At 33.7% G+C, this 13,548-nt stretch overlaps 2 protein-coding genes across 2 annotated transcripts; one reads left to right on the forward strand and one right to left on the reverse strand.

Annotated features, from left to right (window-relative positions):
- Window positions 1–1,326: 1,326 nt before the first annotated feature.
- LOC114381964 (T-complex protein 1 subunit epsilon) lies at window positions 1,327–5,051 on the forward strand. The gene is made up of 9 exons (XM_028341192.1): window positions 1,327–1,662; window positions 1,740–2,058; window positions 2,166–2,514; window positions 2,694–2,826; window positions 2,955–3,007; window positions 3,246–3,348; window positions 3,944–4,110; window positions 4,359–4,472; window positions 4,580–5,051. The coding sequence occupies exons 1-9, from the start codon at window positions 1,464–1,466 to the stop codon at window positions 4,748–4,750; spliced, it is 1,608 nt and encodes a 535-aa protein (XP_028196993.1). The 5' UTR covers window positions 1,327–1,463; the 3' UTR covers window positions 4,751–5,051.
- Window positions 5,052–5,874: 823 nt separating this feature from the next.
- Window positions 5,875–8,666, reverse strand: LOC114382104 (probable pectate lyase 5). The gene is made up of 4 exons (XM_028341342.1): window positions 8,490–8,666; window positions 6,940–7,680; window positions 6,669–6,807; window positions 5,875–6,426 (listed from the first exon to the last, which is right to left on the reverse strand). Exons 1-4 carry the CDS (start codon window positions 8,594–8,596, stop codon window positions 6,202–6,204), a joined length of 1,212 nt encoding a protein of 403 aa, XP_028197143.1. The 5' UTR covers window positions 8,597–8,666; the 3' UTR covers window positions 5,875–6,201.
- Window positions 8,667–13,548: the final 4,882 nt, after the last annotated feature.

Below are 13,548 nucleotides of genomic sequence, written 5' to 3' on the forward strand. Positions count from 1 at the left end.
TCCCCTTTTGTGATTGCAGTCGCGAACCGTGTGGCAGGACCTCATTGGTCGCCACTGCCCCATCTTTGTCGTGAATCGCGAGTTGTGAAAATTTGAATTACTTTGAAATTAAATTACTTTGTCCAAACAAGAAAATTAAAATACAAGAAATTGAATTGCTTCATCCAAACAAAATATTTACAAAATGAAAAGAATTTAAATCAAGACAATCAAAATGCTGTGTATTTAAATTTTTTAGAAATTTTTAAATCCCCCATCCAAACACATGGTAAGCCTTGGGCTTTTAAAAAGATATCTGCTCATAACTGATTGTGTATATTTGTCAACTATGCAACACAAAACAATGAACTCGCACCACTCACACAAAACTTCCTTTGAAAAAATCATTCAGCATATAACCTCCAATAATCTCAAAGTAAATGCATCTGATTCTCTATTAGTTGCTGAATTGTTTGTCTAATTTATTGTGCAGTGCCAAATAACCCATCATCATATTTTCCCAATGTAAAACTCCCTAGCAAGACCACAATCCACTATTACTTCCCAAAACAAAACTAGAACTGTAAAATCTCCAATAGAAAAAGCAAATTGCAAACATAAGTATTCTATTAATTGATATTCACTTGAATTTTTCCTTTTTCACTTTAATAATATGAATCCAAATTCACTTTTATTATTTTGCATATGGCACAAAAAAAAGGATAAACAAAAACAAAATTAAATTATTAAAATTAAATTTGACCACGCTTTCAATCGAAAACAAAATTAAAATTATAATGTCACATACCTGTCCATGCAAGTGAGAGGAACTAAGGAAAGCCGTGAACAAAACTGCGGAACAACGTTTCTAGAAAGAAAGGGTGCGAAATAAGATAGGGTTTAGGACGACCTGTTATGGGGTTACAGAAGACGAAGACAACCACGACACCGAAGGAAGGGTGGGGTTTACGGAAGAAAAAAAGGGGGTTGGGATGGGAGGGATCATCATCCAAGGCCCAAAAGAAGTGCAACTGCAGAATAGAACTTATTGCTACTGCCTCCCCTGTTTTAACGTGAAGTTTGGGGTTATGGAAGGCGTGTAACAGAGTGATACACCAGGGGGTGCAAACTATTGTTAAAAAGGGTATAATGGTCAATTTAAATATAAGAAGGGGGTAGGGTGTACGTAGCAAAAGGTTTGTATATAGCAAGTGCCTTAGCTAATAGTAGATAAATGGGCCTGGACTTTCTAGCCCAGCCCAGCCCAGCCCAGCCCAGTTGACACAAACATGAGCGTGAGCCCTATGTTTGTTTCGGGTTGGGGGTTTCTGTAATTGAAATATCAGAAAAAGGTGGGAAGGAAGGAAGCATAATAGAAGGTTGTGGGGTTAGGGCTTTAGAGTGTCTTTTCTTCTTTTTCTTCTTCTTCTTCTTCGTTGAATCGCGATTGTTCTGTTGTGCGACTGAAAGAAGAGAGATCGAAAATGGCGTTGGCTTTCGACGAGTTCGGAAGGCCTTTCATAATCCTGAAGGAACAGGAGCAGAAGAGCAGACTTCGAGGTTTGGACGCTCAGAAAGCCAACATCTCCGCCGGCAAAGCCGTCGCTCGCATCCTCCGAACCTCCCTCGGCCCCAAAGGCATGGACAAGATGCTCCAGAGCCCCGACGGCGACGTCACTATCAGTAAGTAACTTCCAAATCCCTCGCTCGCAAGTGCGTTAAGTTCAGTTCTCACTTCACTTTTGTTTTTGTTTTTGCAGCGAACGACGGTGCCACGATCCTTGACCAGATGGACGTGGACAACCAAATCGCGAAGCTGATGGTGGAGCTCTCGCGGAGTCAGGACTACGAAATCGGCGACGGAACCACCGGCGTCGTCGTCATGGCCGGCGCGCTTCTCGAGAAGGCCGAGCGCCTCCTCGAGCGGGGAATTCACCCCATCAGGATCGCCGAGGGTTACGAAATGGCGTCCAGGATCGCCGTCGAGCATCTCGAGCGCGTCGCCAACAAGTTCGAGTTCGACGAGTCCAATTTGGAGCCCCTCATTCAAACTTGCATGACCACCCTCTCCTCCAAAATGTAACTGCAATTATTATTCTTTTAACCTAATAATTGCTCGTCCATAACTTGCATTGGTAACGTGCTTATTTATCATGATGGCTTTCTTGTTTGTTTTGATGGTGTAGTGTGAATCGGTGTAAGCGTAGCTTGGCTGAGATTGCTGTTAAGGCTGTTCTTGCTGTTGCTGATCTGGCGAGGAAGGATGTTAATTTGGATCTAATTAAAGTGGAAGGGAAAGTTGGGGGTAAATTGGAGGATACCGAGTTGATCTATGGGATTGTTGTGGACAAGGATATGAGTCATCCTCAAATGCCTAAGCAAATTGAGGATGCTAAAATTGCTATCCTCACATGCCCCTTTGAGCCTCCCAAGCCAAAGACTAAGCATAAGGTTGACATTGATACAGTGGAGAAGTTCCAGACGTTGAGGTTGCAGGAACAGAAGTATTTTGATGACATGGTTCAGAAATGCAAGGTGAGGTTTCAATTTACTCTTGTTTTAACTTTCTAATAATTTTAATTGTAATGCCTGCCTCCTTACTTAGTTTTGGGATTTAAATTTTAATTTATCTTTTTTAACCCCCTCGGCACCCTTTATGTCTCCCTAGAAATTAGAATGTGTTTGTATTTAGGAACTGACAAATGGTTGTGCAGGATGTGGGTGCAACCCTTGTCATTTGCCAATGGGGTTTTGACGATGAAGCAAATCATCTCTTAATGCACAGGAACTTGCCAGCTGTTAGATGGGTTGGTGGTGTAGAGTTGGAATTGATAGCTATAGCAACTGGTATGTTGTAATTAAACTATCATATGTATGTTTGAAAATTTGTGGATTCTTTGTAAGGCTGTACATTGTGGGTTTGTAGATATTCTTCTATGCCTACTAACAAAGCAATGATCTATTTGCAAATACAGGTGGAAGAATTGTTCCTAGGTTTCAGGAGTTATCTCCAGAAAAGTTGGGAAAGGTATAATCTTGCTCTTGATTTCCTTTCGTGGGATTACAGGACCTGCAAATTAAATTTTTTTGCAGTCTGTTGTCATTTTGAATTCACTTGCAATTTTGGTGGTTAGTAATTCAGAACATGTAGCAGTGGTAACATTTTCCTGTATCCTTTGCTGGGGGGTGGTTATTTTCATGCTTTGTTTGTACATTTGAATTTGACAACAAGCAAAGCAACAATGATTTGTGATTTATTTTTTAAGGCTGGTATGGTTCGAGAAAAGTCCTTTGGTACAACAAAAGACCGAATGCTGTACATTGAACATTGTGCAAACTCAAGGGCTGTAACTATATTCATTCGTGGAGGTAAAGACACACTGTTTGATTCCTTTGTTTAACTGTTTTTCTTTGAAGTTTTAGTTACCCACTTGGAGAAAGATAATTTTTTAACTGTACTGTTGTTCAATATTGTATTTATTTCTTTATTACATTTGTGTGTGAATTGATTGAAAGACATGGATGGAATGAATTACAATGGAATGAAGTGGAATGGGATATAAATACAGTAGACTTGGAGTTTCTGGAGATGTTCGAGTGAATACATACTCAATGAAAATACAGTATTATAATTAAAATAAGAAATCAATTATGGGTTCCATCCAATACCTCCAATTTGAGTGGTAAAAAAGACACAAAAAATGATGGAAACAGATGGAATAGGTTCCATCACTTGCCATTCTCTTCCATTCTTTATTTTCAATTCAAATAATGGATCTTAAATCTATTCCATTCCATTCCTCTGCATTCCATCAATCCAAAATGCAGCTTTAAATACTGCCTGTATAAGGCTTTGCAACTTTCAAGTTATGGATATTTTGTGGAGCTTTTTAAAATAGACTTTTCAGACTGATAAATGTCTAATAAACCTTGACAAATTAAAAGTATCTCTCTTGTTTGGTAGGTAACAAAATGATCATTGAGGAGACAAAGCGCAGCCTTCATGATGCCTTGTGCGTGGCTAGGAATCTTATCCGGAACAACTCTATTGTCTATGGTGGTGGTTCAGCTGAGATTTCTTGCTCTATAGCTGTGGAGGCAGCTGCTGATAGATACCCTGGAGTAGAACAGGTATGGATATTATTAAACTCAAGTGGTTTAATTTTTATTGATAGAATAAACTGAGTTTTTACATTTTCAGTGAATCCAATGAACCCACCTGTTTAAAGAAGCTATTAAAAATCATTGTTATTCACTTATAGTTTATAGAAGCGATACTGAGTTATTGACTATGGATCAAAGTAATGTCATTGCTTAAACAAACATTTTTTTAATGTATTCCAAAAGCATTATTGATTGCTTATTTTCTTTCCGTGCAGTATGCAATTAGAGCATTTGGGGATGCTTTGGAGGCCATCCCAATGGCCCTTGCTGAAAATAGTGGCCTGCAACCAATTGAAACATTATCTGCTGTTAAGTCTCAGCAAATAAAGGTAATATAGATTGAACATGATGATTGCTTTGACTATGTTAAACATCTGGACTTAATGTTGATATACTTTTATGTATATCATGGCGCTGACCTTAACTCTGCTTTCAGGATAATAACCCTCACTTTGGCATTGATTGTAATGATGTTGGCACTAATGACATGCGTGAGCAAAATGTCTTTGAAACTTTGATCGGAAAGCAGCAACAGCTCCTACTCGCTACTCAAGTTGTCAAGATGATACTGAAAATTGATGATGTCATCTCCCCATCTGAGTACTGATATTTTTAAACTCAGTCATGGTCTACGTCAAGATGCTGAATTGGTGATACTATTTTGTTTCGATCGGTTTGGTTGTAGTAAGAGTCCGTACGTTCACTTGAAATGCAAGATTTTGGCCCGGTTTGTATCGGAGTTGGGCGATTGTTTTTGTTTTGTTTAATGCAATTGCAATGCTTTTGATATTTAACATTACGGATTAGTTATTTTTTTTGTAGACGTTTTAATCTTAGTTTGTTGACAGAGTGAAAATTTGTCTTAGTATGTGTTTGCATAAGTGTTATCAAAATTGATTTTGAAGTGATGATTTATGTTTTAATGTTTTTATTATAGAATGAAGATTAGAAGTAAAACTTATTATAAAATTTTGGATCCAACACAAAGTAGTTCAAGTTGCTTGAACTCAGAATTAATTTTGAATTTTTTTTAAAGTGTAACAAAATATGTTAAAATTGGTCTAAAATCAAGTTTAATCTCAGAATTAATTTTTCAACTTAAAATTAAACATACATGAGACTCTCTTGTTTTGGGCCCTTATGATGGTTGTTTGATTGGTTGTGTGACTCAGCGGTTGAAGTCTAGTTGAAAGTGTTAAAGTGCTTTAAAATCCTTTTATTTAATGTAGTTATGGACCTTGTGTTTGTCCGATGGGAGTGCAATTTATTTAAAAAATAATTCTTGAAAAATTAATTGGAACTGACTCAACCGAGGGAATGGTTAATAACAAGTTTTTTTTTAGAAAGGTTAATAACAAGTTAAAAGCAGTAATTATGGCCCTTTAAAAAATTAAGCAGTTAATTATATAGCCCTTCAAAAAAATCAGTTTATTGTGGCATCAGGATTAAACAATTTTTAATCAAATGGTGCTGGTTCATTCTCTAGGCCTTGAGGTGGAGTAAATGTAATGCGCATTATTGTAGCGAACGAGTGGTTCGGCTCCAATCATGAATGCCTAAAGACTCTGTATGGAGGAATTAAGTCTATTATTAAGTGTAGTGTCAACCTTAGTGGCCTTTCAGGATTTTTTTTTCTTAACCTTTAGTTCATCAAGGAAAATGAATCCAAATTAATTCAGAATTCAATTCGAAAGTAAATAAAATCTAATCATAAATTATTTTTGGATCAAATTCAAATAATATCTAAATGATTTTACTTTTAACACATTAACCACTTACACTTAGTCACTTGATTACAGCAGCTTCAATTTAAACTATGGACTATGAAGGCTACTTGATCAACAGAGAGCAATTTCCCCCCCCTCTTAATACTCTGTTCGATTCCCTGTTCTACAGCACGGTTCTATCATTCATTGCCCCTTAATGGGAATGGATGTCACAGCTGATGTAGTATTTTAACACTTAAACTAGAAAAATGGAAATTTTGGCAAGCCAAAAAGTTGTAGCATAGTTCAATTAATTAATTGTTTTCTAAGAACTATCGATACTACTGGCAGTCTAGTGGCATAGATTGCCCTTGTTGCATCTAAGCGCTCCAGCCCCAGCTGTCATGTAAGACAAAAGCATAGGTGGTCGTGCTGCCATGCTTGACGCTTTATCATACCTAGCAGTTGCCCCCGCTCCGGACGGCGTGAAGAAGGCACCATTCAACATTATATCTCCTTCAGACCTCCAATTCCATTTCCTCCACTCACTCTTTGATGATTTAAAATGTTTGGTCACCTGAAATCACCCAATCACTTTTTTTTTTCAATTTATTGAATATACTATGAAAGACAATCTTTTGATTATATGAAAACTTTTAAAGAGTCATCTAATCATAACCCTATGATGTATAATAAGTTTGTTGTCTTTTTAAATAATAATTTGTGAATGCATCATAATCTAAAATTAGTTTACAATGTTAATGCATAAAAATTAAATCCTTAGTTTATTTATCTATTCATTTATTATGTATCTTTCACCTCTTTGTGGTCATCATCATTTGGAGCAAGAAATCTATTGCCTTGGCTGAAAATAGTTGGGGATGAACTCCCACCTATTGCATAATGTTGCCAATGTGTGTAATCATTGTTCACAACATGGAAATATCCAAACCTGCATCTGCAAATTTGTGTAGGAAATTAATTAAATCAAGATGCTGCCCCTCTTAATTTCTAATACAAAGAATTATAGCACAAGCTATACAAGGCTTAGGCTTATATATCTTTTGGCACAGAACAACTAATTAATTACCTCGGCATTCTTCCTCCAAGCCCTTCTCCAAAATGGTTGAAGGCAATGGTGACTTGCATATTCTTGTCAGCTTTATAGGAATCACTGTGTCCCAAGAGCATGACCTTGTTATGGTGTATCATGTAATTGTTGGAAATGGTGATGGCCGTTGAGCCATGAACAACATCAATGAGGCCATCAAAACAGTTTGACAAGGAGCAATGGTCCACCCAAATATGACTCCCACCAAAGATTGTGATCCCATCACCATCCGATCTCGCACTCCAGCTACGATGGTTAGGAGAGTCACTCACATAACCACTGCCACCCCTTTTGCAATCATGGATGTGTATGCCATGGATTATGATATTGGTCTTCTTGTGCACTCTAATGCAAGGTCCTCCTCCAGCAATGTGGATGGTTGCTCCTCTTCCATCAATGGTTTTGTAAGAATTAACTAAGAGATCCTTGTGTAGCTTGATCACCATGTCATGCTTGAAAATTATCCACAATGGCTCTTGTTGAATAACGCCATGTCTCAATGTTCCTGGCTTCGGGTTCACAGGGTTATCACTAGAGTCAGTCACCACATATATTTTTCCATCTTTTCCACCTATGGCATGCTTACCAAACCCAATTGCACAACTAGCTAAACGCTTGCGGTTTCTTTCCCAATTAGGGTCACACCTCCAACAATCATCAATGGGGTTCCCTGTTCCACAAGAAAGATACCCCAAGTTTCTCCTTGATCCATTGATGCTCCTGTACAGTAAAGTTAAAGAACATGCTCCTTAATTTCAGTGTCATCATGCTTAATTCCATTGAAAAATGTTGATCATTAATGAGAATGAAAACTCAAATTTCTCCTATGGTAATCGATTGCTCCTATGGAAAAAAAAATGCAATTGTGCTGAGGTCGCTGGTACATATGTTTCATCATAAAAGGTTGTGGTCACTAACATTAACATGTGTTTGTTCTATTCCTAGTGCTCTCATGTCGACAATAAGTTGTGGTCACTGTGACATGCTTCATCACATAAGGCATGCGGAGAATATTCTACTTTATTCATTCATGGAAGTGCATAAGAATAATATACATAATTAGTTTAAATTAAAAGAATTTGAATTTAAAATTTAAGATATATGATATACAAAAGTTAAAAACCACAGCGCCATTCTTTAAGGATAAATAAATTAAAAGATAACTCAAGACTTTAGTTTAATATATAGGGATGAATAGTTGTTACTTATAAAAAATATAGCATCTAAGTTTAACACAAGAGTTTATTGTCTCCAAATACTTTTTGTCGTATTTTCATGGTAATTGACTGTAGTAAAATAGTACAAACCAACTGGTAATGCAAGATGCAGTTTATGTGGTAAAAAAGAAAAATGAATCAAAACAAAAGATAAAAGATCTTTCTGTTCAGCAACCTAAGATTTTGGTAGAATAAGACAGCGTAATTTTGTTTGAAGATGGAACATTTTAAAAGATACCACACGGGCCACGGGGGAGGGAGTAGTGTGTAAGACTGTAACATGTCGAAAACAAATTACTGAATATAACATACTTTTGCACTTCCTGGACCACTAATTCAGGGTCTTGAACTGGAGAAGCATAGATCACAGATGGGGCAAGAAGCAAGAACTGGAACAGAAATGTGAATGAAAATGCCATAATGTCTAGAACTACCTAAATGGAGGGAAGAATAAGAGGAACATTAATAGAGGGAAATTATACAGTTATATATGACTTGCTCTATATGTATAAAAGTGATAGAACTTGAGCTTATATAGGTAGTAATTAAACTGAGAGATCAAGGATTCTGAATTCCTGATTAAACTAGAGAAGCTTGTTTAATGTCCGGGATTTGTACATTAAAAATTCCAAGGTCAATTTGCACATTATTATAGAGTCTATAGACCATTACTTTAATCAGCAAATTATGCTGATAAGAAGAAAAAAATCACAATACACTGATGAAATTTGAGATTTATGAAGTATCTGTCTGTATTCGCGCCTAAGAGGTACCGTTGGAGTTGACACTTGACAGCATCAGAATCTGGCACTTTCTTTGTCTATCATCCATCAATTATGCTGCACGTAGTATTGGTTGTTAAATGAGGTACAGTTTTGTTTTTTTTAATTGATGATTGATATATTTCACATTTTCACTCTCACCGGCACATATATGTAATATGTCCATCCTATCATTGTTTTTTTCACATCATCACATTTTTTTTATTGGAGACAATTTTGTTCAATCTGACATGAATGACAAAGATCTAAGAATACTTAATGTAATTGGCCAACCACATATTCAGAGATTCATACTCGAGATCACCGGTTAAACTGAAACAACTCGCACCAATTGATAATAATTCACCTATCATTTTATTTTGATGAATAGTAATATTGGCTCAAGAAAAGTTACATGTTGCTTTCATGTCAAATTACTCCCGCTAAATAATTGTACAAATTTGTTGTGTCCTTCGTTCTTAGTGAAACGTCCCTATATGTATTGCATGTTCAACAATAGTGAATGAATGTGTATGAGAATTCCTAGTAATCCTCGGATTGTGATCGAATTGCTCAGCATGATTCAGAGTTCCATAGCTGGCTTGTTTATTAAATTTATAATAATCAACAAATCATAATTCCTTTTACTTTTGGAGGCTAAACTGCCGTCTGGTTTCTCTCAAGAAATTAAAAATGGTTAAATGCATAATTTTCCAGCAAACTATTCTATGTTGTGGGTGTAGTCGTGTAGATTGCCTCACATTATTTTCTGGTATTTATTTCCATTTATAACAACTTTTCACATATAAAATTAGAGTGACAAATCATTGTTATCACCGGAAAGAATAAATTTATATACAGTTCAAATGCTTTCTTTAGAAACCATGAAAAGCCGGCGTTGCATATAGTTGAGAAATTCTTTGTTCCCTGCCTCGCAGGATAAAAAGCAACCTTTGATTACTATAAATTATTTTTTCAGACTCCCTTCTTATTTGTAGAGTTTAATTTTTTAATTTGAGTCTTATAAAAGAGAACAATAAAAAAATAATATCAAGAAAATTAACTAGTGATATTTCAATAAAATTGTAATGAGGTTTAATTGATCTGAAAATACATTTGAGTGTGGATTGTTACATTTTTTTTTAAATAAAATAAATGAGTGACATTAATAACTTTCATTTATAATTTAGGTTTAAATAATATTTAGGTTTCCGGTATATATTTGATTTTATTTTGAGTTTCAAAAGATTTTTTATATTTTGAATTTATAATATATTAAAAGTTTTGTTTCGTTAGTTACATGATAATATGACACAATTTCAGTTGTTTCATTAATTACATAATGATACGACAATTTATAAAAGAGTTACTGAGATAGTGTAACTTCTTAAATAAAATAAATGAGTGACATTTATATATTAATTAATTATAGGACTCAAAATATATCAGAAATTTAAAATAATAATAATAATTTCAAGGACTCAATATATATATATATATATATATATATATATATATATATATATATATATATTAATTAATTATAGGTTGTTGATTTTTTTATATTATCATTTATCAACAACTAAGATTATTTATTTTACCCTTCAAAGTGAGTTACTTAATTTAGAGAACTCACGCCTTAATTTTGATATATTGTCAACCAATTAAAATCAATTTATAAGTAATTAAAATGCCAATAATTTTATTATATATATAATTTATAATTAGATAAAATTATAAAAAGCCTTTATATTATAATTTTTCTTTGCTTGAATTCTTTATATTAAAACTTGATACTAAAATTAAAAGTGTTATCTCATGCTCAGAAGTGAAAAGTTAAATTTATTGAAGGAAGTTAATTTAATTATGTTTCTGCCTCTTATAAATTAGGAAATTTTGATTTTGATCTTTGTAAAAGAATTCTTTGATTTTATCCTTCAAAAATCTAAAATCACTCACTTTGGTCCCCCTAAAATGAGCAAAATTTGATTCAAGTGCTTGAAAATAATTTTCTTTGATTTTTATCTATGTATTTTTTTTTCATCCCTAAAATATTTAAAGTCATTATTTTTGTCTTTCCGGTGGTGTAACACTCTTAACTATTTATGTGCTTAATGAAGGTCAAGTGATTATCTCAAGTGACATCCATTAGTACAATATCACCAAATTGGTGATGTTAAATAACCAAGGAATATTATCAATTTTCTTTTAAATGGTAAGGATATCTCTCAAAATATGGATTTAGATTTAAAACGTAAAGTGAGGGTTCCCTTTTTATATATATATTATCTTTTGTCATATCATTAAACAATGTGAGTTATCCGACACACATCCTTCATGTCCTACGAAATGGATTCTATACATTCACACATTTGTGAATAAAAGCCTTTGAATGAATAATGATTTTTTAAATTAAATTTATTGAGATAAAATGAGTAGTTCGATCTATATTTAACGGTTGTAATTAATTGAATACGTGAGTTTTCTAACGGCAAGAAATCCAGATCCCATGTGGAGCATATGTGTATGAGTGATATGATAATAAACAATATGACAAGTTTAACAACAATTAATATGATAGACTCTGATACCAATATCATCTTATAATTTAGATTTAAGTTTAATTTAATCACAAGAACTAACTTATAGAGTAGGAGTTATTCTCACTTATACACACTATTTTTTACTATATCACTAAATGACATATGAGACCTCCAATAATATAATATAATGGTTATACAAAATTATTTATTTAAATTTCTATCCAAGTATCCAGCTTGGGGAGAGCTTTGATTTATCAAGCAAGAGACACAGAACATGATTTTTCTTTTTATCCATAAACTTGCCTTTTCCTAAAAGTTTGTCGCAAATATATAAATTAAGAATCATATATATCAAGGCATCAGGCCTAAATCTAAATTCTAAGGCACAAATAAGATATGATAGTACAATGTATGTATACAACCTACAAAATTAACATAAAGACACAAATATTTAATTATCAGAGAGAGTCAACATATTAAAATTAACATCGGTAAATAAAGTGATACTTTTTAAATTATTTAATTATGTCAATACTTTGCAGTAAATGAAGTACTGTGAAGGGATGACTAAATATATAAGCATACATACTGTAATCCATCTTCTTTTCTATACAGCCAAGCCATTGTGTCTGAACTGAAACCCCTCATTTGTTCATGTGGGCAAATTATTAGTGGTTAAATCATAGGCCCCTCATATTGGGATGGATTTATAATAATTTTGGTCCTACATGTAGATTGTAGAAAGTGGGAACGCCCCTAGAAAAACAAGTGTCAAAGGATGAGAGCATATATATTGCATCTAGCAACCAAAATGCACACAGTGAACACTGCTTCTCAATCTCATCCTAATAACTCAATGAAAGGTGACTCCGCGCAACTATTGGCTTAACTTCTTGATATCTAAATGGTTTTGTGTATCTGCAGGCTGCAGCATTAGTGTGCTTGATCATTGATGGTTTGATCAAATCTCTATCACACAATTTGAACACAACATATTTCTAGTAGATGTTTTTCTTGTCATTCTTGTAGTAAGTTTTCTTTTCTTTTGCCGATAAAAAAAAAGTTTTTATTTTCCAGCTTGTAATAAGTATTAGGAAAATGTTTGGTTTATGAAAAAAAGTGAAAAGAAAAGAGTAAAAAGTAAGATAATCTTTTAAGTTGTTTGATAAAAAAAAAAAAAAAGGAAAGAAAGATATGATCCACCATGTTTTATTGTGTAGAAAATGAAAGAAAAGAAAAATATATGCATGCAAATTGACATAAATACAATAAATAAGAATAAAATGTGATATAAACAAGATGAACTTTATCAGACTCTTTCTTTCTCCTGCTATCAAACGAATGAGGGATTTCGTTTTTACCGCATCAATCTGTTTTTCATATTCAATAGAAAAAAAGTGTTAATGTACTAGTTTAGAAATCAAAAGTAAAAATACTTCATTAAGAATGTTATTAAAGTACTTCCATTATATTTTTCAATACACCCTTAGTACAATTTTCAATAATTTTTTATAATTGATTCATCAACTGATATCTTAAAATGCTGGTTAGTAAGATTGTAAGTATTAATGAAAGAGCTCGAACGTTTTCTTATCATCGATATATATTATTGCATACACAAATATGAATCTAATCTAGATTGTATTTTTTTTAATACTCGTTTATTGTTTTTAATATATATTATGGAGAAAAATAAATAGAACAAAATAAGGCCCACCTAATTAACTGTGCCATTATAATCATCACAGACAATTGAACTTTATAACAGAAAAATAAGTCAGATGGTAAACTTGAATCTGGAGTAAATTAGAGGAGACAGAGGACAAAAAATGCCAAATCTTCCATTGTGCAATGCATTCTGAAAATTAGTGTTTGGTGGTGACATTTATAGCATTCAGTATCTTGTCGGAGACACATAATACTAAACTTCAACCATTGCCACTTTGTAATGCGATAATTAAGTGTCAGAAAAATAACTTGTTGCGTTTCAAACTCATTGCCTTGTATGTCAGAAGAAAATCAATCAATCCGTCTAAACAATAGATGCTGTGTGTCAAATTCATTAAT

Source organism: Glycine soja, chromosome 13 (assembly GCF_004193775.1).
Source record: "Glycine soja cultivar W05 chromosome 13, ASM419377v2, whole genome shotgun sequence".
NCBI lineage: Eukaryota > Viridiplantae > Streptophyta > Magnoliopsida > Fabales > Fabaceae > Glycine > Glycine soja.